The sequence below is a fragment of the Lingula anatina genome, chromosome 1, assembly GCF_051362555.1.
Source record: "Lingula anatina isolate TDL-2025a chromosome 1, LinAna3.0, whole genome shotgun sequence".
NCBI classification, from domain to species: Eukaryota; Metazoa; Brachiopoda; class Lingulata; order Lingulida; family Lingulidae; genus Lingula; species Lingula anatina.
The window spans coordinates 70,225,031-70,249,321 of NC_141767.1; the positions used below are offsets into that span (position 1 = coordinate 70,225,031).

Below are 24,291 nucleotides of genomic sequence, written 5' to 3' on the forward strand. Positions count from 1 at the left end.
CTGCTGTTGTTTATCTAACACTCCATTATCTTTACCTAAGACGGAACCTTTTTTCTGCACTAGCGACAATCTTCACAATGTTTACCCCTTAAACATTTCTCTAACCCTGCAAGACCTTGAAGCATCTACTTTGAAGTTTTTTGTCAGCACAATCAATTTTGATAATTCTAATAAAAAGTAGCAAATTAATAAAACTAGATCAGATTGTTTTATTTCCAATGTCTTTAAGCAGTGCCTGAAAAGTATGGGTGCATGAAAGAGATTAGATATATGCATAGAGTCCATTGCCTTTTTCCCCTTTATTAGAATTTTTAATTTTATCAGGAAAAGTGCCAAATCAGAGCTATAACATGTCAATACATGATTGCCATGAAGGCACTGCTTACTGAAACTCCAGGTCTCCAGTCTTTCACAGAACTCGATGCATACAAATGACAAAGCAAACCCCAGATATAGAATTTGAATGTTTGTATTGGTCAATTTGTTAAATGTGAACCTTCATGATTAATTACTTTAAAACTAAGTCATTAATCTCTTTCACAAGATAGCCACATAATGCTCTTAAATGTGATGTTAACTAAAAATCTTATCTTATGGTACACTGCATGTACGGAGGGCAATTTTCTCTGGACATTTTGAAACTTTATTTTGTATACAATTGTCTTTTCGCACAAAAAGTATATAAAGTGAGACAGATTAACCACACGAGAGATTCCACCATCAAGCATATAATTGAATTTACACATTTAATTTAGTTAAAAAGTTTGACAAAAATTTTATGATTGAATTTGTTCATCACGTTTCTAATCAATACCTGGAAATGCCGTAAGGACATTTTGTGCTGATCCTGAATGGGTAGTGGAGCCATCTTCTCCAAATTTAAAAAGACGTAAGTGCAAATGATTGTCTGGACTTTATATGATTAATTATACTGATCAAAACTAGTTAATACTCATGTCTAATTGATGATTCAACATTCTGAACAATTACTTAGGTTTTTTTTTAAAGAAGTTAAAAGAAAGCTAAAGATAAATGTAGATATGTTTTATTGAAGCCATTAGATTTATATACATATAAAATGACCAAATGGAAAATACGAGACATGCAGTTGTATGATTTTATCAAAAAATATCCTTATTCAATAAACAATGGCACAGTTTATGTTAACAGAACTGAAGTAGATCATGGTATCACCTTTTCATTTGAACACTGTTTCATTTGAAAATGAAACGAAGAAATAACCTTGGTCTAGTCCAAATTGTGCATGTTGACAAATTTGTTCTCATTTGTAATAAACAGGTGCTTCTAGCTGCCATTTATCCCAGAGAAAAAATTCAATTTGTCCCTATAATGTAAAATTAAAAGTTCAAATTGCATTTAATGTTATGAAAATATTACCTCCCACACTGAATATTGCTCAATAAGAACTACAACAAATAATCATGTGCTACAAGCATGTTGGGCTTTGCTGTTGAATTGCTGCCAAATCGAAAAATATAAAATGGTAGCATCTATTTTCATAAATGTTTGTAAATAAATGTAAATTCTTAAATATATAATTAATGAAGTTGATATCTGATTCAGAATTTGATATTCCATTTTTTTTTCAGTTTTCTTCAAAATATTCTACCATCTATGAACTGCCCCCTCTTCTAAATATAGTTATGAAAATAGTACTACTGTTTTACAAGTGAAGCATAAACACTGCATGCATTCAAAGAAAAATTATATGTGCATTAATGTTTTCATGCAATTAATAACAATAGCAACCATCATATATAAAAATATCTTCCACCCTTGATTATTTCACAAAATTATCTATATTTTGGAACTTTAACCTCTCATTAACCTTTCTAATGATTGAGCAAAATGCATTTTATTGTTTGAAATTTAGGAAGGTATACTCCTTAACTCCAACATAAACATGTAGTTGTAATACTTATCAGTCAACAGCAAGCCTTAATTAATAGATACACTTGCTATATATGTGCAAAACCTTTACATATGTACATGGCTAAACAACTATAAAAAATGTACAACTCACTTATCATTCATGATTTTTTAATTGATGGATTACGATGTGCTGAACAACACAAGTCTTTTCAGTTTTGAAAGACTGGAGAAATATTCTAAGGTCCTCATCCCAAATATCCCTGCATTTTAATCTTAAAGCCTATTCCTTGTACAGATATGATGGCCTCAATTGAAATACATTATTCAATACAGGCAAATTACTTTCTCTTACCACCCTGAGCTTCTTAGGATGCTGGTAATGGCAGAGGCATGCTGACAGTAGAGAGGTAAGGTTCTGGGAGACCTCTGTATTTTACAAGAACTACTCTTAGGGGTGTTTCCGTAGGGCTATCATACTGTCTAGTGGGATCAACAAAACTCATGGGGAATTGTCACTAAATTGCATTTAGTTTAAGGAACTTACAAGTCTGGCATGCCTACTGAAGGGGGTAAATTATCTACTTATTAGCAGCTTCAGTAGGCGTGCCGGACATTTATGCTGCTTAAACTGAATGCAATTTAGCGAGAAGTCTCACAGAGTTAGATCAATCCAGTTAGTACAACAAGGTTATGGGAACGCAGTATTAGAAATGACATGGTTTTGACACTGCACCTGGCCTTAGGTCACTGGTCTAAGTACCAATAACTGCTCTAATCTTGGGACTCTTCTTTTTATATCTATCTTCAACTACTTCATCTATTTCTTTTTTTATTTACAGATCTCAGTACTAAATTCAAGAAATGCCTTCACTCCAAGAAGAGTACTGCTTGTACTCTCCAGTCAAATTACATTATAATCTAACAATACCAAAAAATAAATAAATAAATAAATAAAAATAATAATAAATACTACTACTACTAATAAATGAACTCATTTTTTTTTACTGAGCACAGCCATCTTGGATCCCAATATGACATTTTCATATATGCAGTTTATAAAAAGTGAGGTCTGGTGCAGAATATGAAAATTCTCAATCTGGAAACTCCTGCAAAAATCACAAACAAACCACTAAAATGGCACCATCCATTTAACAATGTCCAAATAGGATGTTTGCTTGATTCAATTAGAAATGGAATAATATTATTGGTGCCCTACTGATATCTTTGCTGCTGACAGACCCTGACAATACAGGGCTAATGTAGACATTGTAATCAACCCTTAGGTGACAAGCCACACTGAGCTCTGGTTCAGCAGTAACTTGAATCATGCATGGGAGAACAAAGGATGATTACCTCAACTATTTTACATACTCTACTAATCTGGGATGCTGCACTGTGGGCCATGCAGCAGCCAGTAATGAATTTGTTGAAATAATTACAATGTCTTCTTCACAGACCAACCAGGTGAACAGAGTAGTCTTCGACTCCATTCCCATACCTAGATCGATTTAACAGCATCAATCCATCTCTGAAGGGTTTCTCAATACACTGCTTTCAGCTTAAGCTGTTTAGATGTCTGGCATGCCTACTGAAGCTGCTAAAGGATACTTAATTATCCCTTAACAGCTTTAGTAGGTGTGCCAGACATCAGAGCCACTTAAGCTGAAAGAAATTTAGCGAGAAACCCCTCAGAGATGGATTGATCCTATTAGATTGATCTAGGAATGGGGTCTTAATCAGCTAGATCACTGGCTGCTGGACCTTCCAGTGCAGAGCATGGCAGCAGGGGTTATTAACAACTCCAGCAGCAAGGAAACAGTAAATTATCTACACATAGGGAGAAGTGATTCCTCACAATAATTTTAACTCCATTGAAAAACATGATGGCCACTACAAAAGTCACACACAGACAAACTTTGATAATGCCAACTGCCAAAATGTCTAATAACACCTTTCATGTCTTATAATACCTATCAATTATTGTGCAACACGTATCACATATTTTTCTTACACTTCTAATTGCCGTTTGTGACTTGGAGCCGCGAATTAGTGATACATGTATCTATTGCCAAGTTAATGACTTGAACTGTGATGTCATGTTCCAACTGTAGAAATACAGACTGCAAACATTGCATGATTGGCTGTGAACAATTTGTGAGGTTTTAGCCTGCTTTTATCCAGATCTCTATAACTAACCATTTGACAGAAAAAACTAGGCACTACAGGTGGAAGATACAAGAAACTGCATGTTAGAACTTTTGGAGTTTCAAAGTTGAAAAAGAGAAACATTTTCCCTTTTTCTCCATCTCGGAGATCACTAATCTGTGGCTCTGAGTCACAAACTACAGTTTATTTTATAAGGCTCAGGTTACTGCTATAGGATTAGTACAACTACTCATGATAGAAGAGGTAGCCTGTGAAGGCTATGTACTGTAACATACATTTAGTGCTCAATAAATATTATGAAATAAAATTTTATTGCTTGCTTTGCCAGTTTATGGTGCCATGCATAGAGAATAAAACCACATAGTATATATACATCCACAAAGATCCAAATTTCTATGATGACCCTAAACTGGAATGCTAAAACTGTCCTAAGATCAGCCCCAGGAAGTAGATGGTTTAATTGAATGTAATTGAATGGCATCATGATCATCAGGAGCCATCATTTCCCTCCATTAACTTCTACCCCAGTCATTCTGTTAAAGGTGTGCTATCCAGGATGATCATAAAAAATTAAATTTTCCTTAAAATGAATATTACTCCTTTTCAAGGATCCTTGCTAACAAATAACCAGTCACTTCGACTGCAATGTATCAATCAGGGGCGGATTGAGGATGTCGTCTGGGTCTTCCGGAAGATGATCAGATTTTCAAGTTTACATTGACGGGTATCAAATTTTTTTCTGTCGGAAGACAGTCAAAATTGAGGATGGATCAACAAAGATAATTTGGATAATTTGGAAGACTGTCAGAAAATATCTCTGGATCCGCCCGTCCCTGTACATTCCAGTATAGTTGGTGGTTGTAAACATACAGTCTACTTCCTCTGTCAGTCTTAGAACAGGTTCAGCTCATCTGTTTCTGTTTAGGCTATAATATACAGTACATCAGGGGACAGATCCAACGATTCAGGCATCCTCCATCCACACTGACAGTCTGCCATGGTTTATATTATTCCAAGCCAGTCACATTAGTGACATGTGACTTTCAAGAAAAGAAGTGTCACCCAGAAGAATTGGAAGACCGTTTATACCCCTGAAAATAAGGCCACAGCACAGTCAGCAAAAGAAGCGAAGGGCCTTTGTTCCATCTCCACTTATTCACCTAAAATTCTCCTGTATTATAACGTGTATGGCACAGTGGTGTTGGCTTCGGACAGAATTCCTACTACAGATACTCCAGCGCCCCCTAGTGTGGTGTTAGCGGTGATGTTAGGAGTGACGGTCATCTTTCCTCTGGCCCACTCAGGCATGGTGTCCAGGTGGTAGAAAGCCATACCCCAGGAGTTGATGGCCAGCACAATGACCCCCATACACACTATATTTAACACCATGCCTGATAACATCTGGAAGGAACAAATACACATACAGTATGCTGTACATGTGAAAACAAACTGTCAATCAACCTAAGTATAAAAACTATTTTTTACCTGTCATCAAGAGCAACTTTTTCTATAAGATGCATTATTCTTGATAAATCAGATCAAAATGAGAACCTTAATTATTTCTTTAAATAAATGAATAAAAAAGAAAGAAAAGCAGGGGAAAGGCACTTGTAGATTAAAAATTCGACAAGATATGCACAGCTCCACATCATGCTGTATCATGCAAAGCAAAAAGCAGTTCTATTAACAAAAACAACAATCTTTTTCACTACAAACAGTGCACTTTTCTAATAAAATGACTGAATGGAAAGCAAGAAATCCCCACTTACCAAGCAACAATGTCAAGCATGGTGTAACAGGGCACATGGTGGGCATGCAGTGGGGGCTGTTCAGCATTCACACTGTCTCTCACATCACACATTATGTCTACAGACACGTGTGGTAGGTTCATTCCAAATTCCATCCACAAAACTTAAAGCAAGGAAGATATTGCTACCACTCTGAGAAGCAAAGCTTAAGCAAAGCATTATTAACAGACTAAATACAAGATATGCCCATTTTATACATATATATCTCCCCCCAATATATATCACTAATACATAGGCTTGAAATAAGTACAAGCTAGCAAGTCCTATATCATAAATTATCTGACAGATGTCTCAAAATATAATTCTTTCACAAATAAAAAAGATTTTCTTCAATTCGGTCTTGTGGTGACTTGGCAAGCATATTGGCATACAGAGAAATACCTGTCCAGTAAGAAATGTGTTAGTTGTGACAGATGACAATTGTGACTTGCACATCACTGCACAATACCTGCCTTGCGAGAAATGTGTTAGTTGTGAAAGAAGACAATTGTGACTTGGACATCACTGCACAATATATAAGCACATGCTTCTGACATGCATTAGCTGCTTCTCTGTTTGGAATGAAACAGAGCATTTCATACATAACAAATTACAACCAAATTATTGGCTGCACTTTCAACACTCAAGGCTTGAAATGACAAACTAATGTAGTATGCAGAACATTTTGTGTTTGAGGAATTTTCAAGGGGACTTTCCTTGAAATGGTTCAAGATTCCTTCACTCCCAAAGAGAGAGAGATTAAATATTAAATTATGTGGTCACTTCTTGCACTCAATGACCTGGTGCTTCTAACATGTAATACATTCCCCTTTCAACGCCCTCCTTAAAGCAAAAGAAAGAAAAATAAGCACGGCAAACAGTAGTCATTGTAAGATAAAGATATGCAGATGCAGCCAGAGAAAAAAGGCGAAGTGTTTTGCTAAACAAGCTACGGGTTAAGATATGATATCTATGCTGAAAGCACAAAAGCACAATTAAATGTTTATAAAACAGTAATATCACTTACCATGTCTTTCATAGTTAACCGTCCGTAGGAGTATACAATGGCGTTGGGTGGTGTTGCTACTGGCAACATGAAGGCAAAGGAGCTAGTAATGGTTGCCGGTATCATGAGGTAGAGAGGATGCACTTCTATGGCTACAGCCTGGAAGTGAGGGACACATGGTTAAGTGATGATGGGATGGGTAACTAGGGATGTGGAAATGACTTTCTTTTGCAAAATCTGCATGGTTACAGTATGTGCCAAAAACCATACATTAAAATACTCAAAGCTTCAGTTCCTGGTAAAAAGCTGCATCTTTAATAAATCATTTCTTGTGGTGGTATCTGTCCATAGTCAGAAATTTCACAGAGCAGACATATTAAAAACAGCAACTTCAGTTATTTTCTGTAATTAATACTTGTGGTTATGAATGTGGCTTACAGCATTAAAATCAAATCTTTCTATACTACAGGCTATATGAAGGGTGCTGGACTTAGACCCAGAACATAAAGACACCAGGGTGTGAACCCTAACTTACTAGTTCTGCTAAGATTGGCAGAAAGATGGTTGCCGTGGCAACATTGCTGATGACGTTGGTGCATACTGATACTGCTATACACATTATAAGCATGATCCCCACCGCAGGTATCCCAGAAAACACCCGCATGGCTTCTCCTATCATCCTGGACAGACCTGATTCCTGCAACAAACAAGACAACCATTACACATGTAGCATGGATGCCCCAACTAGTGATATTTCTAAAATCACAATAGCTTCACCGCTATTCACCATATTTTATACAGCTGGGATTACACATTCATATGTCAAGGATGACAGGTTTGTGATAACTAAAACAGACACATTTGAGATGATTAAGCGTTTTGTATTACAGAGATCATATACCGGTATAATTTCATGTAAAAGTGGTATAAAACTTGTATTAAAGTGCCACTGACACAAGACTTCATGTGCTTGTCAAACTACTTTATTAAACCATCTTATTAAGCCAAGTGCTTTGGTTACATTGTGTGCTGGGTTTGCACTAAAATGTATGTAGTGCCCATGGCAAATTAGTACAATGTACAAAACCCGTGATGTAACTCAATAAACACCAACACTTACATTGCAGGCCTGGGCCAAAGCAAACCCCCCTCCAAGCAGTACCACCACATTCCATGGCAACTTCTTCTGCACCGTGGACCAATTCAAGATGGGGGGTACGGGCCCTGGGGGGCTGTCGTCTGCAAAGTCACAGAAGATATTATAACTGTCTGATTTATGGGAAGTATCTCCATCAAAATGAAGTCACTTGGAAAGATAGTTATGTTTTTCTGGTGGAATTTGGGAAAATGGCAAAATCTCGTGATTTTTGTGATGAATCTGAGCTCTTATAAAAGATTGTTTTCACTGGCATACTAGTACATGTATTACATCAAAGGGTAATAATGTAATGGAGCAAAAGTCTGCATATCATAAGGGTGCAAGACACAATAAGATATCACAAAATTTAAAATTTCCAAGGTTTACTCAATATGTATCTTCAGCTAATCGATAAAGTTTGGGAACTAATCTACCCCAAATCAAAATACAGTTACTTCCATACCATGCTTTGCTCTGAGACAGAAGAAGTTTGGCCTCTTGGATGGCAAAACAAATAATAACACAGACATGGCGATAGCTGAGGTAGCATCAGAGATATAACTGAAACAAAAATATTCTCTGTAATTCTTCCAATGAAACTAAAACAATGTTTTTAAAGGAATAATTATATTGATTGTATTTTACTACATAAATTAATAAAATGTTTACAAAAACATGAGAAAATTAAACAAAAATAGATACAATCATTTCCCAGTGTCACATTTGCCCTACTTTTATATCACCACTTAACATTTTAGTAAGTCACATATTCATTTCTCTGAAATTTTTTTTTATAAAATCTTTCATTAACAGTTTACCTTATATCACCGTCTTTGAAAAAATCTCCCCATCCAGTGACAAACTCTGGTTCTCTGGTCAGCCATAGCACAGCCAGCGCTATAAAGTCTACCAAAACTACGATTTCTGCAAAACTGAAAATACAACCAACACAGAAACATAAATATCAATACTAATAAGTATAAATTAATATATCAAAATCTTTAATGATGGCAATTAGCAATCATCACGTCTACTCATCATAAACCTGAGAACAACTGCAGATGTGACCAAATGTACCAAAATGATTTTGCTCTTTTTCATGATCATAACCCCAACCAAATATTCTATGGACACAATGAGAAACTAACCATTTGGCTGCTTGTAAAGCAAAAAGAGGGATATATAACATATCCCCAATGAGAGAATCAAGCATGTTGCTCAATTTTATTCTGTTGAAATATATATTTTCTTGCAAGATAATATCCAAAGTTCAGTAAATATAAAAAATATAGATAATGAAAAAGGTCAACTACTTACGACATGGGTCCTAAATTGTCATAAGCTTTTTTTATAGTATACCCAGCAGCCGAGCTGTCCTCCTCTTTCATTTTAAAACAACAGTTAAACATTGTTCTGGAAGGTAAAATTACTACAACTAATTTAGGAATACTGATTTCTGGACACAAACATAAATGTGAGGTTGCACAATATAGCACTTAATTTTTATATTATTAAAAAAAATGAAAATGTATAGTTACTGCTTTCAACAATTTTAATTCCTCCTTTAAGAGGCATTATTGGTAAGAAAACTATATCTATGAATCAATGGCTAAATAAATTTACATAGTGCAAAAGATTGCTGTTAAATCTCTAATCATCTGTTAGTACACAGATTCAGTTATTTTAATACAACACATTTCACAGTCCATGAAGTAGGTGCATTCAGTTCAATGTCAAACAGACACAGTCATGCTTTTTGGACTCAGGGCCTCTGTTTATAAATTATTCTTTAGAGGAAAAATGTCAACAGGTTCTACATGGTCTCTGTCATGTACACCCCTTAACATCTGATCCCTAAACCACATTCCTTTCATTAAATTCTTTATGGAAACGCTGAAAACATGTCAAACTACTATTTTAATTTGGGCATACGTGAAAAACACTCCACCCTTTTAAAAACACGTTCATTGGGATTGTTAAATACACGGAAGAGGACACTGAAGGTGAGACGTGCTCATCAGAAATCACCTTGAAACACTTCTTCATTAACAATGTGTAACATCATCTGTGTATTAATGCTAGTTGTTGGCTGATGCAAGGTGAGGAAAAAACAATAATGGCTAATTAATGCAGGCTAAAATATCCCATCCCATCTGAGGAATGCAGACAAAATATATTGTAACGTCTCTCTTACCTTTCAACTGTATCAAACTAACATAAGCAGAAGCTAATAAAAGCAAACTGGTCATTAAAGACAAGAGTTACTTTGGTTTATGACAGAGCCAATGACGTCCAATCCAGCACTCTCATCTGAGCCCATTTATAGAAGACAGAGGCTACATATACATAAATGTTTATCTTTCAGCTTCATCTTCTTAAAAAAATAACATGAAGCCTCAAAAATGACTTAAAACCCACCAGGGAGTCACAGAAGACCCCAGGGTTAAAGTCATATAATTTTGAAGAACACTTGCACATCTTTTCATCATACCTGACACTGCTTTTTACCAGTGTATGAAAAAAATATAACACGCCACAGACAGCTGTCCAAAACATCAGTTGTCCAACTGTCCAAAACTTTTTTACCCAAGCTGTTAGTGACTCCAAAACTCACCTCCATCCTAGAAAGTATCCAGTTAGCCAGACCCATGCAACGGCTAATGCCAACAGCATGGCAGGAAATGCAAACACAAACCATGAGCTAAAGTTGATACCAGCTTCTGAACCATATAACCTAAACAAAGATATGTAGTCACTCAATATATGCAGGAAATGTAAAGAATGGGGAATGAGAGTATGCAATTTTACACTAAGAAATATAAAGGTCATAAAGTGCATCAAAATGCATCTAAAACGAGGGAAAAAAATTCAACCAACACTACCAACATGAACTGCTGTTTCTGAGAATAGAGATAAAAGTGGACAGCAAACCTGACTTAAGTGCAGAGTTCAGGAATAAACAGAAAATTTAAAGACACCATGCAAATAATTAAGATATAAGCATGTCATTCCAAATAATTGAATCACACTGAAAATACAAATTCAGATACAATTTATAACAAAAAAATGTCTGCTAAACAAATTTTGATCAATCAACAAATATTTTAAAACAGGTCAGTCACTTGTAATGACATTTAACATATCCAATTTTGGGGAAATCCTTCATGATCAGACACTTGTCAAAAAAGCAAAAACAAAAATCAATATTCATGCAGTCCTGGTCCACACTTAAAGTGCACATGCAAAAAATAAATTGTGGGTGTTGCTGTAACATCCTCTACGCAGTTGCTACCTCCATCCCATGAAGAAGGAGAAAAGCCAGATCCAGGCAAGAGTTAGAGTTATCCCCACCACAGGGAGAGCAAATGCAAGCCAAGTAATAAAGTTGATCCCGGCCTTGGGTCCATAAAGCCTGTGAGGGTAAAGCAGAAGCAGGGAATGTTTTATCCACATTCAAACAGACACAGATTCTTACAAAATAAATAATTGAAAAAATGAAATATCTGTATTGTGCTCTGGCTATCTGAAAGTGGCAGTATATACATTTTCTCAATGAAATGGATTTCATAGATTTCCCAAATCAATAGGAAGACATATTTCAAAAAGATCTGCATCTGTGTGAATGTTGTCTGAAACATGACAGCTAGACTATAAAACTAAAATGATGTCTGGCATATCTCATCTAAAAACAGTTCAAATCTATTTTTTACTACATGGCTATTAGAATTTTATGTCAGATAAGCACAATTACACTGTATCATGTTAATATTTTCTAATCTATTCCTCCTACTTCCATTGAAAAAACAAGTGCATGTACTATATTAAGTAAAAAAAGCAAGTGCAGTTTTGAATAATCATGTAGTAATACAAACAGACTAATCAGTGGACCCATTTAGACCATGTTACTCTATCAAATCCAACACATTTGCTTCAAGCACTTCTATAGGTTCTATCACTTAAGCAGCTTCTATCATTTCTATAGCTTTTATCACTTCTATAGCTTCTATCACTTCTAAAGTCATTCAAATCTTCAGGCCACATGTGCTAATTAAAATTGGTTTATTATTCTATGCCAAACATAAATCAACAGTATTGCTGGCTCTTGTGGGGGGCAGTCTTTGGAAGGACTGGTATACAACATTAATAATGCCAAAAAAAGGTAAAATATTCGGGGCAAACACATTTATATATTTTTCTTTAAAAAGGGGAAATTCTAGGAATGAATGCATTTAAGGATGGTTGTTTGTCTGTTCTTTGTCTGCTCCCAGCCCATTTTTCACCAGTCTGTGGCAGTACTTTCTGCATGAGGTCCCATGGAGGGGTATTCAATAAACAAAATTATATGATAAGAGGTCTTTTTGTAATGCAAATTAAATGAGTGCTGCAAAACATTTTGGGTGTAACTGCAATTTTGGGGTCAAAATTTGAAGGCCATTTTGAAGTTTTTAACCTGACTTTACTAAGACTGCTCTCCCCTATAAATCTTGGGTCAACACAAAATACTGTGACCTAAAAATGAAATAATATACATAACTTAATATGTGGGAAATGTGCTGTTTGGCAATATCTACTATTACATTAGCTACAGTGGCATATTGACCAGAAGCAGTGAAGCAAAAAAATAAATATGGTAAATAAGTGGTCAGTAGCATTTAGAAAGCAGTGTGACAAGTAACAATACAGATGAAATATCAAAATGGTCCTTTTTTCTTCAAATCATTCAAATTTTACATGAAACATCCATTTGTAGTATACAATAAAATTGAGGAAAAACTGAGGAAATATGAATACAATGAATTTTAAGAGAAAGCAGAGATCACTTAATCTGCTACTTTAACATTTGATCATGAAAATTTGATTTCTTTTGTCAAAGATTAGAAGTCTCAGAAAACAAGCAGTAAAGAAAGCACTGGAGCACAGCAACTGCCTGACTTTTACACAATGGTAAGAAAAAAACTCTTAATCAATTTCCATACTTCTCTAAGGAAATGTTGATTCTGTCTACAAACAGGGATATTCAGGGGGCTTGCAATCAACCTGGGGTATTCAGGGTGTATACAAGGGGTATGTACTTACGTATCTACCTGTCCTTTGATTACCAGATTGGGAGGCGTCCCTGTCAATGTGGCAGTTCCTCCAATGTTAGCAGCATGGGCGATACACAGCAGCATCCCTTTACACATGTTGTTGAAGTACTCATGGCTCTTCTTCATGGCTTCTGTCATGGCCAGCTCATTTGTACTGCTCATACCACTCACAAACCCATTACTATAGTAGATAAATATATCCATACTGATAACAGTTAACTAAAAATAGATTTTTAAAAAGTTCTTTTTTTTTCATGATAAATTTCAGAAGTTTGTTCCAAACAAAAGTTAAATCAAATTATAACATCAAAAAATATATTTTCATAATTGCCCTTTGAAAGGAATATATGTATATGAGCGTTGACAACATCAATTACATATACGTTGAGACTTGATGAAGAGAAAAAACCTACCCTGGCATCACCACTACATCCAGTGTGTTGGTGCTAGCAATGACTGTGTCTGATCCATCTGGGTCTGGTGGGGGGTTCAGGGGGACTACATGGAATAGTAAGCATGTTTCAACATAGAACAGCTATGGTTATTTCAAAATTACAAAAATGATTACAAATCCAAGGCAAGTCATGCCAAAGCACCATGAAGCACTTTATGAGGGTTTTATATTTGTGTCTCAAAAAAGCAGTTATCAAGATATCTGTGCTTAAAGTAGAGGCAGGAAAGAAAAGAAAAACATAGATCAACAACATAAGAAGGTTGGCAATATTTCAATTTTAAAGCCTGCAAACATGCTTTGTATAAATACATTCTGCAAATATTTATCCTTCAATTGTTCCAGTAAAATAATATCAAGGTAATAATGGTAAAAAGAAACTGTGGCAAACTTTCCCATACCCATTTCTTCCATACTTCCAGCCAGCTCACTGCCTTGGTTTTTGAATGATTGCTGCAGTTCTTGCTTTTTGCTCTCTTCCAGTTCATCTAGAACTGCCTGTACAATGGGCACCATCATGGCAGTGGTGGCTGTGTTACTGATCCACATGGAGAGAAAGGCAGTCACACTCATAAATCCAAACATTAGCCTAAAACAATTAAAACATTGTCATCAAGGTTCAATGTTATACAGGGAAATATAGTACTGTTGTCTTACATAGCAGAATTGAAAAATATACATACCATATCCTTGTTTTGGTTAATTATCTCTTAATAAACAAAAAAATGTTATTGATCCATTTTTTAAACTAATGTAACCAAACTGTGATTAAATATTAACCCCATAGTTGAACTTAATTTTCTCTTATTTGAAATATCCCCCACATGGCACTCAGTACAGTTTAACAATACACTTTATTTTGGTGCAGTAATAACATAATTCCCACATGTTATTTCATAGTTGTGTCTCACGATGAGTCTATTGATGTTGATACTAGAAGAGCATGCCATTTGGAAAGGGCATCCTATAACACTAACCATCTTTGTTTGATAAGTTTTGCTTGCAAGGTTTGTTTAAGGGTATGTATGTAATCGTCTCATTTTCACTCAATATCTTTCCATTTTCAAGAGCCCTGACAGAGACAGATTGAAAATCAAATTTATCAATGTTTCTTTCACTAGTGTAACAGAACAATTTTTTCTTCAAGTGTATCTTCTATCATTCCAAATCCCCAAAGACAGTAAACTTGTTGTCAAATTTATAAACCAACTTCAAAATAAAAGGGAAATTTGCAAAACCTCACTGTGGATCACAGACAAAGACCAGCAGCTTCCCGTTGTATTCAATCCACCTGCAGGGTATGGCTGCTATGGTTAAAATTTGTGAATGATGAATTGAAAAAAATGCAAATCCGAATGCCATTGATCTGTGTAATACTTCAAAGACAAAGTTTTTGCCCTCACAGTTATTGATAAATAAATAAATAAAATAAAAATATTTATATGAAGAGATTTAACATATACCACTGTGTGCTATTCTACTGTATAGTTCAGGGAGCCTGTAAATGTAAAAAAAAATGGGTGCTCAATAAATTATCATCATCCCATGCCAACTTCATAAAGGCTTCAAAATGTACAGCAAATTGGAAATCCTACAAATACTGCTGGTGTTCAGTCATATGTAAAAAGAAAAATCAATGTTTGCTTAAATTTACCATTTTGGTTTGGTTCCCACCATCATCAGGACCCTGAGAGCTATCCTTTTGTGAAGGTTCCAGTTTTCTACAGCTACAGCAACAATTAGCCCTCCAACAAATAACATATTGGTATCCTGGAACAGGGAAAACATCTCATTAAATAAACATCAACAAATTACTTCTGACATCAAGTGATATTTGGAGTTTGTTCTAAAGGGTGGATTGCTGCCTTATACTGCATATGTAGTTTGGTGTTGAACATTAAGGGCCTGTTCACAATGCATTAAACGACCTAGCTACTGCACACTAACTCCATGGAGACTCTTGCTGAATGCAATCAGATTAACACACCTCCTCCTGGTTTTGAGTAAAACATAAAAAAGCTGGTGAGTCTGTTAATCTGATTGCATTGGGGGAGAGTCCCTGTGTAGTAGTGTACAGTAGCTATATTAATAAATTCACTGTCACTGGGCCCTTAGAATATTGAAGCTGTTCTCAAAGGTATAGTGTTATAACTGGCTGTTTACTGGGTGAGCTGGTCTTCACACTTACGTAGTCATATTTAAATATATATCTATCCAAGATTAACTTGAATGGGCAAAGTTCAAGTGTAACACGTCCAATAAGAAATAAGGAATATAAATATCTGTCTAAATTAAGAAGTAAGTGAAAGAATGAAAAACCCAGGGTTTAGTTATACGCAATAAGACAACTGGCCATTGCTTTGGTAAACAGATGTTTTTAAGATCATCATATTCCCAGGCACTTCTTGAGAGCTTCTACTGGCACTTCTATTAGATTGAAACGTTAACCGGATAATGCATTCTCCATCCTCATTTGTAGACAGGTGTCTTGTGTTGACAACATGAAGGTCACAGGTGGAAAGAAGAGAAAAATGGAGGCATTCTTGTGAAACCCAACAAACGCATTTGAGGCATTTATGTAAAATGTGAAGCAGAGTAAATTATGTGAAATAAGAGTGCATGTAGACTTTTGTAGTAAGACTTGATCTTGACTGCAAGGGACCCTCCATGGTGCTGTCAACCATCTTGGACTTTTATCTTGCATTAGTGACTTATTTAAAAGACATTAAGGCACAGCTACCAACCATAAAGTCATCTCTCCACTTCAAGGTCAATGTTTGCTTTCAGTCAATTGAGTGTTTCCAACAGATTTTGTCAACTTTTTCAGCCTAAACTGATCTTTTTAAAACTTTTCTTATATTTGTTTATTTACTGATTTGCGGGGGAGAGGGGGCAGTAGAGAATGCAGTCAAATGAGTAAAGAAACAAACAGAAGTCAGGCTTAGTCTAATAAAATACTTAAATTATAGTAAACTAGAGTAAAGATTACGTAAAACACCCAGTTTTAACATAACCAGGCTAATGTCATTTTTTTTCCAATAAAAATGTTACCACAAACAGTTAATCTTCAAGGTTGATGATAAGCATTATAAAGTTTGATGTCTTTACTGAACCCAGGGCCTCGATCCTTTGCGAAAAAAAAAAAATAATAAAATAAAGGAATAGAAATACTAAAAAGTAAAAGTAATACTACATGTAAAAGCAATAGAAATTTTCAAGTTCTTCATATGAGATATTTGATTGAGATATTTTAGATTACCTTGAGGTAATTGTACGACAGGGTCTTAGATGTAGATACACTCATGAAGGGGAACAAGACCAGTGGTAGAAGCGCCGTCACAGCCAGGGGCATCACTTCAGTCATCCAGAATATAGCGATGATCAACACTCCGTAGGCGCATTTCATTTCCTATAAATAAGAGAAGAAAAAATAAACATCATATTCATCATCATAACTTGATATCACAGGTATGCTTAACTACAATGTACAATATGTCCTTGGTGAACTATATTAGGTGACATGTATTGTGAAACAGGCAATGCTGAGACAGACCCACTGAAAGAAACCTAAATCCAATGAAAGGGAACTAGCCATTCATGTGATTTTCAATGTCTAATTTTTCCAATTGTCTGTAAAAATAACTCTCCATCATCTTGACATGAATAAAACCTCTAGTACAGAGATGTAATGGTCTTTCAAAATCCAAACTATATTTTTAGGTTTAGAGAGTAATTGACGGTAGTAAGTGAGTAATTAAGAAAACTAGATATCAAGAAAAAAATTTAATTTTTTTTTCATTTGGTAGGCAGTGGAGGGATCTATTCAAAGCCTGAATAACATTCCCAGATGGACACATTTAGGATGGTACAATTATATTGTTTAATTTACCAATGTTTATATCACAAATTTATCTTTCATCAAAAGATTTCTTACACCTCCATCTCTTCTCCTATGACCTTAAGGTCTACGCCAATCTTCAAACAATTTATTTTCATCTACATTCTGTCTGTGAGTTTCCCAGCATACGTGTATATCTCTGCATGCAAGTGACTTCTGCTGGCTCCATTTGTATCTGTTGTACTGCAAACTATGACTTCTTTTAGAGCTGGAGTGTAGGTCCACACAAAAAAATCTTATATTACCCATTATAATTTATCACCTTTCCAAAAACGACTGCTACTTATCTGTAGTTTGTACAACGACTCAGGTACAACATGATGACGTTAAAAAGAAAAAAAGTCTGCTCTACTGTGTGAATACCAAGCAGGAAGGTACAGGTAAAATATATAGAACCCTGCGTCAAAAGGACTGAATAACCTGTTTGTTCAAAAAGGAATACTACTTTCCTGAAAGAAACAATACTGGAGAGCCAAAATACAGGACACATGTTCAGCATGCTCAAAAACAACAATCACTAAACAATACAAATCATCATGATTTATAACTTAAATGTGAACCATTTCACCATTGGAAGACATGTCTGAAAACTGGTTGGATGACAGGGACCTAACCAACATCTATATCTATATCCTCAACTGAATATAATTCTACACAATTCAATTTTTAAAATAAAAATATAATAAGTATCAAGATATAGACTCATAAAAATGAAAATTATCAAACATAAGCCGAACATTTTTCATACTGTTAGCTTATCGCCAACCTAGACGTAGGCCTTCATCAGACTGATGTGAGCAGATGATACTTACTGACCGCTAGGTGGTAGAGCGGTCAGGACCCTTTGATGAAGGTCTATGCTAAGCTAAGCTGAGAGTATGAACATTTTTCAGCTTGCATTTGATAATTTCCATTTATGTTCCATCTACCAATCTAATGAACATTTTTGCTCAAGATATTGACTGTAGAGTAATTTGGTATAACTATATTTTTTACTCATCTCTCTCTACTCTGTCATCCAAACTAAAACTAGTTATACAGAACAATCCTCCATTAATATCCTTTGATTTTAAACACAAATCATTATTGATCATACATATTATATGAAAATAAGATAAAAACTTACAGAGCACTAAATCTGAAAATTATTAGTTAAAAGATAGGGATCATATAAGTTCTCTTTCGGAAGAATATGACAAAAAAAATCTCCATATCACTGTTGACTGAAGAAACTGTCATAACTTTAAATCTCTTCCATCTCGCTTAGTATAGGAATGAATTAACAAATTAACTGGACAAACACAATATGTCTGTGGGTTTGATGGATATTTGACCAGTTAAGGCTGTTTTTTTTATTAATGCCAAACCCAACTGTGTACCCTGTACAAACTTTACTTTAATTTTAATCAAAATTGGCCATGAAAAAATGTAACACTGCAATTTAATGGCAAGAGTACCAAAATATGACCAAAATATTACGATTGTCAATTAAAAATTAAGGAATTTTGTAGGGTTGCAGAAAGGCCAAAATTTAATGTTACATTCACAACCCCTGACAAAATTCATCATAAACAAATATCTAAGTAATGCCATGGGATTCCACCATTATACAGAGTTATCAGAGCATACAGCAACAGGGATAGAAAGCAATATTACCCACATCACTGAATAAAACATAAGGTCATATGTGGAAGGTTTGTCTGGAAGGAGTGTCTGGCTTCAGCCAATCACAGTGCTCTCTGCTCACACACCCACCTGAGCCCACATAAAGATAATAGCTATCTCTCATACTGTCCAAAAAATATGTCTTTACAAAAATTGAGTATAAATACATTTATTCTAGGTATAAAGCCAAAAAATCACAGTGGGATTTCACCACAGCTCCCGCTGATTTCAGTACTCAAGAGTACAGATACATGTAATATGTACTGGTAAAAATAGTCAGCCAATGCATATATATGTGTACTGGTTAAAATAGAGTGGTTTGGCAATTGGCACATTTCTCTGTCAGCTCAGCTAAAAACATGTCACTCCAGAACATATTTCTGAGTTGACAAAACATGAAGTAAAAGTTGAAGGGTTTCTCTGAATGATGGACACAGTGTTAAAACTAGCTGTGAGGCCACCTAATACCCCAGTAACATACTATAATAACCTGCTTCACCCCACTATATATAAACAACACAAAGATATGTTCCTCCAGGTAAGTTTTCCCAGCCAACTGGAAAAGTCACACATTCTCACCTGTGCAGAAACACCTTTAATCAGCACTCCTTGATACCTGACCTGACTCCTGACATTTACTTAACAAATTAACATCAACTAGACAGTAGCTATTAACTAGGGGATAATTAATATAAGGGAATAAATCAAGGCAGAGGAGGAGAGGGTGGAACCACTGTAACAACCACCTGATGTTGCACATATCTGTTTTCAAGTGGACTAGAGGGAATTACACCCACATGGTCAAGTATCTACCACCACCTGGATGGCCCCTAGATCAGGTGGAATATTATGACTGGGTCGTGTTATATAACACAGGAGCACACTAGTCTGTGATAACCTTTTACGAAGTCACAGATCTGTGTGTCAAGTCAGGAAATCCAGTTACAATAAGGCATTCTTGATAGACGACACTGCAATCTTGATAAAGCTTACGGCCATGCAGCGTCCTCAAATTGTTCACATGTTCAAGTTATAAATATTTACCTGTGACATAAGCAACATGAATATATGTATGTGTGTTTTGCAGCAATAAACAGGATGTGTCAGAGACAATCAACATATATATTTTGACCATATTTACAACTTGTAACATCAGAAACAACAAAAATATATTTTGACCATATTTACAACTTGTAACATCAGAAACAACAACAATATATTTTGACCATATTTACAACTTGTAACATCAGAAACAACAAAAATATATTTTGGTGATGTTTACAACCTGAATTATCAGCAATTGAGTGGCATATCCTGCAGCCAATATTAGCAGGCAGAAGCAGATAACTAGGAAATGCTTCAATCAACATCTGATAAGATGGAAAATAAATATAAGAAATAGCATCATAACACTGTCCTGACATAAATGCACTCCATTCATTCTGGCACAGGTACCAACTCAGGCACCGTATCCTTTCACCTGTAACTGTCTGTTTTATATACATAAGAATAATTTCTGCATGGCTCCAGTTGACCTAGAAAGCAGTGTCATTCTGCGGGTCTAAGTGTAATGACCTCAGATGACATTTTGGTGGTCTTGGTGAAACAAGAATATTGTGAAGGCCACAGGTGACACTACCAGAACACTGCTCATTCAATATTGTCTAAGCATCAAGTGCATATAGCATAAAATTCAATAAACTGTAACACCCTTGTTAAAGTTATGTTCTAAGACACAACATCATCAATTATTAATATTCTCTTTTCTTTAATTTTCTACTTCATATTATCAATATTTTGGCTATGAGAATAGATGGTTGTTTTTTCTTTTCAAAAATAACTTATCTTATGGAAGATAGTTCAGATGTCACAGAGGGTAAACATTGATTATAAATATTTGTCTACAGATCAGGCGAAGATAGCTCTTTGCTTACCAAAAATTGATTTCAGAGTTACAGTAATAAACTACTTTATATTTTTGGCTGTAAAATTTCAGTGCTTTTTCTGTATTTCATAATATATTATCAACTATAAAACTGAAAAAGAAATCACATTTGAATCCTTACTATAATTGTTATTTATACTTGTATTTAATTCCTGCCAATACATCTGTCATGTGGACCCTTTCACCATAAATTGCTTTTTTTATTAGCTAATTTATTTTAATATTCATTTACTTTTCACTTTTGTAAACGTAAATTGTCTAAAACCATTTTAACAATAATTCAGAATAATAACCTTACTTTACAGGAAATTCAGAGATAAAGAAGGTCAAGGTCTTGGACATTTGCAGGAACTACCCTTGGTGTTTGACCTAACCTATACTGTCCAAGCAGAGGTCAAGCGACCCAGGATGACCTATACTAGTCCATGTCTAATCTGTAGCACTGCCCTGGATGTACCCTGTTGCCAGCTGGACTGGTATGGGGAACCTGTTAACAACCTGTTCAGCCTCATTACAAAAGGTCCCTCAACTGAAAAACATTCTGGATTTCACATTACTTAGAGACTATGTCAGTGAAGCATATATATGCATATAAAGAAGGCACGTTTTTTTCAGTCCCTAAAACATTCTAATTAGCATTTTAAAAACTAATAATAATAATAACAAGCATTTAAAAAATAATAAAAAACATAAAACTTATTTGTCTCAAAATTGAATTAAAGAAATATTTTTGTGAAAAAGTTTAAATTAAAACCTGGTAAAATGATCCAAGAAATGATTACATCAATAATAAAAATTATATAATACTTGCCACCAACTTGCAGACAGGGTTGGCATTTGAAAAAAAAAAAAAAAAACATTTGTCTGGAAGAGGTCTTTTGACTCAAAATCTGATCTATACCATTTGGCAAATTGGGTTTACTAAGGGGGTAAAAACATCCATTATATTTTCATTAAAGATTCCCCCCCCCCCCCCCCCCCCGTACTATCAGCAATTACAAAAACAACAAACACCACTAGGTCAATATCTTATAATCTAATAGCATCATGTTAATACTATATAACTACCTGAACACAAGGCTCAAGGTCGAGCACATTGTAGAGGACGCTGGGTACAGGTGAACCAGAGTGGGGCTTTGTCCAAGACCTGGTCTATCAAAATGTTTTAAAAGAGCATATATAGTGTGGATGAATGTACAAATGCAACAAATGCCTTCTTTCTCTTGCTGTAACAGGCAAGTGAAGATTTCATTTATGAAACACCTAGTAATCCAGGATGTCAGGTCAAACTGAACATGTCCACCAGTCTGTACAGGTGGTCAGCAGGCTTCTTGAAGTAAGATAGTGATAGAAAAATATTAGCTGTGTTCCTCACGCTCACTTTGGGTATAATGATCCTCTAAATTTTAGAATGTTTTTTTTTTATCAATATTGTATGCATAATGAAAAAATACGCCCTCTCTGCTATCTGATGTGACTGGCAACTTTGTAGTTGGTTTGGGAAATTGGTCTGCTGTTTATCTTCCTCTTTAAATTATTAACAGATCTTGTGGCCAGTCTGACCTATAGAGTGTGAAAAAAACTAAACGATACCTAACATTTTCACATGACCAAAGCAGTTTCAATAACCTTTCTTTCTTTTATCTTGATTCCAACAAAGACACGCTTGAGCTAGAAGACAAATGTGAAGGCTGATGGTTTCTGCTCCCTCCTCAGCAATAAAATAAAAATAAAAGGCCATTATTAAGTTGTCGGACTAAAATCTTGTTTTGAATTTGCCGATACCCTGTACCTTGGTCTTAGTCTGTACGTGATGCGTTCCTGTAGGTGTTTAGATCTGCCTGTACCTTGGTCTTAGTCTGTACGTGATGCGTTCCTGTAGGTGTTTAGATCTGCCGCAGTCTGCTATGTCCCTGTCACAACCCTAGCCATGACAGTTCCAGATCACTGAACACTTTGCTTCATCCAACAAAACATTTATGCTAACATGCAACAAATATTTCAATCTGATTATGCTTTAAGCGTGTGTATTACAGCAAAAAACATACATTGCATATCTTGTGTTCTTTCTCCTAATAATTGTACAATGTAGAACCTTCTTACAGGTACAAGATATGGTTTATATTTGCAACATTAAGTTTTAGCCCTGTAGATCTGAAGACAAGCTTTATACGTATAAATAATAAATAAGCAGCTGTCCACATTTGCTTAAAAGAAACGCTAGGGCTGGCGTTGGAGATTTGCCAATGAAATATGCTTTGGTTGTGGTATATTTTGTGTTTTTAGTTGTTATGACAACATTGAAATCTGGTATTGAAGTACAATATTATCAAACTGGGACATTATTTATTTCTGCTCACGGCACCAGCATTAGACGACCCTGTAAACCCCAAAGTTTTGCTCTATTCTGTGGCGCGTACGAAGCAAGATTTTAGTGGGAAGAGCGAGGGGGTATAAGTATTGATTTAAAAAATTGACTGGGAGGGAAGGCGGGGTTAAGCTCCCCCTCTTCCTGGATCTTCCTGTCTGTCCTGTGCTCAGACCTGTTTGAAAAACGCGTGGTGACTTGGCTCTCTACAGCTGTGAAATATGACTACTTAAAAATAAATGAAAACAATACTCACCTTGGACGGGTATAGCACCGGTATAAAAAGCAAAATTAACGGGGTAAATATGACGATCCCCGTTTTCTTAAATGCCCACAGCTCTTTCAGTCTACTGAAACAAGACTTCATGGTCCGGACTGTTTCTCCGTAATGTCGGTTTCCACTCAACTTTCAGCTCAAATTGCCGCCTTACTGTCCTGTGTGCTCAGCTTCCCTGCATTTGACCTTTGTTGATGTTTTTATGCCGCACATGACGTCACTGGCCTTCGATGTGTTGGAAGCCAGACTCACAAACGTGTAGAATCATGACCTAAATTATTACGCACAAATAATGCTACGTAAAACGGATTCGGTATTTGTGTTTACGCTTTGATTTTTAAAGATACAGTATTTATAATCCGCTATAAGCTAAGTGACAGTAAGCACATGCTACAGGCTTTAAAACAGACGTGGTCAAGTTGGGTCAAGGCGGGAAACTGACCGCACGTGCTTTATTTGGAGTCTAGCTGAACAAATAGGCATGTTCTCGGGTCACCTGCCGCCGCTGTGGGCATCCGGCACGCTGGAAACTGGCCCCGCTACTATCACCATCTCTCTGCATTGCCCAATATAATTTGTTGATGCTGGTGTTTTAATATCAGACAATAAG

General features: G+C 35.6%; 1 protein-coding gene across 4 annotated transcripts; it reads right to left on the reverse strand.

Moving 5' to 3' along the window:
* Positions 1-1,029: 1,029 nt before the first annotated feature.
* On the reverse strand, positions 1,030-24,051 carry LOC106150995 (Na(+)/citrate cotransporter). 4 transcript variants are annotated; one of them, XR_015331897.1, is made up of 15 exons: positions 23,661-24,051; positions 16,788-16,937; positions 15,183-15,298; positions 13,930-14,117; positions 13,491-13,575; positions 13,067-13,258; positions 10,605-10,724; positions 9,308-9,403; positions 8,809-8,922; positions 8,454-8,551; positions 7,973-8,091; positions 7,388-7,549; positions 6,874-7,011; positions 5,829-5,970; positions 5,291-5,460 (listed from the first exon to the last, which is right to left on the reverse strand). XR_015331897.1 is itself a non-coding variant. In XM_087000624.1 (14 exons), the coding sequence occupies exons 1-14, from the start codon at positions 23,769-23,771 to the stop codon at positions 5,236-5,238; spliced, it is 1,914 nt and encodes a 637-aa protein (XP_086856750.1). In that variant the 5' UTR covers positions 23,772-24,048; the 3' UTR covers positions 1,030-5,235. The 4 variants fall into 4 exon arrangements, 3 of the variants coding, with proteins under 3 accessions (XP_086856750.1, XP_086856751.1, XP_086856752.1); XM_087000624.1 differs by lacking the exon at positions 5,829-5,970 and having other exon boundaries at positions 1,030-5,460; positions 23,661-24,048; XM_087000625.1 differs by lacking the exons at positions 5,829-5,970; positions 23,661-24,051 and adding an exon at positions 17,463-18,178 and having other exon boundaries at positions 1,030-5,460.
* Positions 24,052-24,291: the final 240 nt, after the last annotated feature.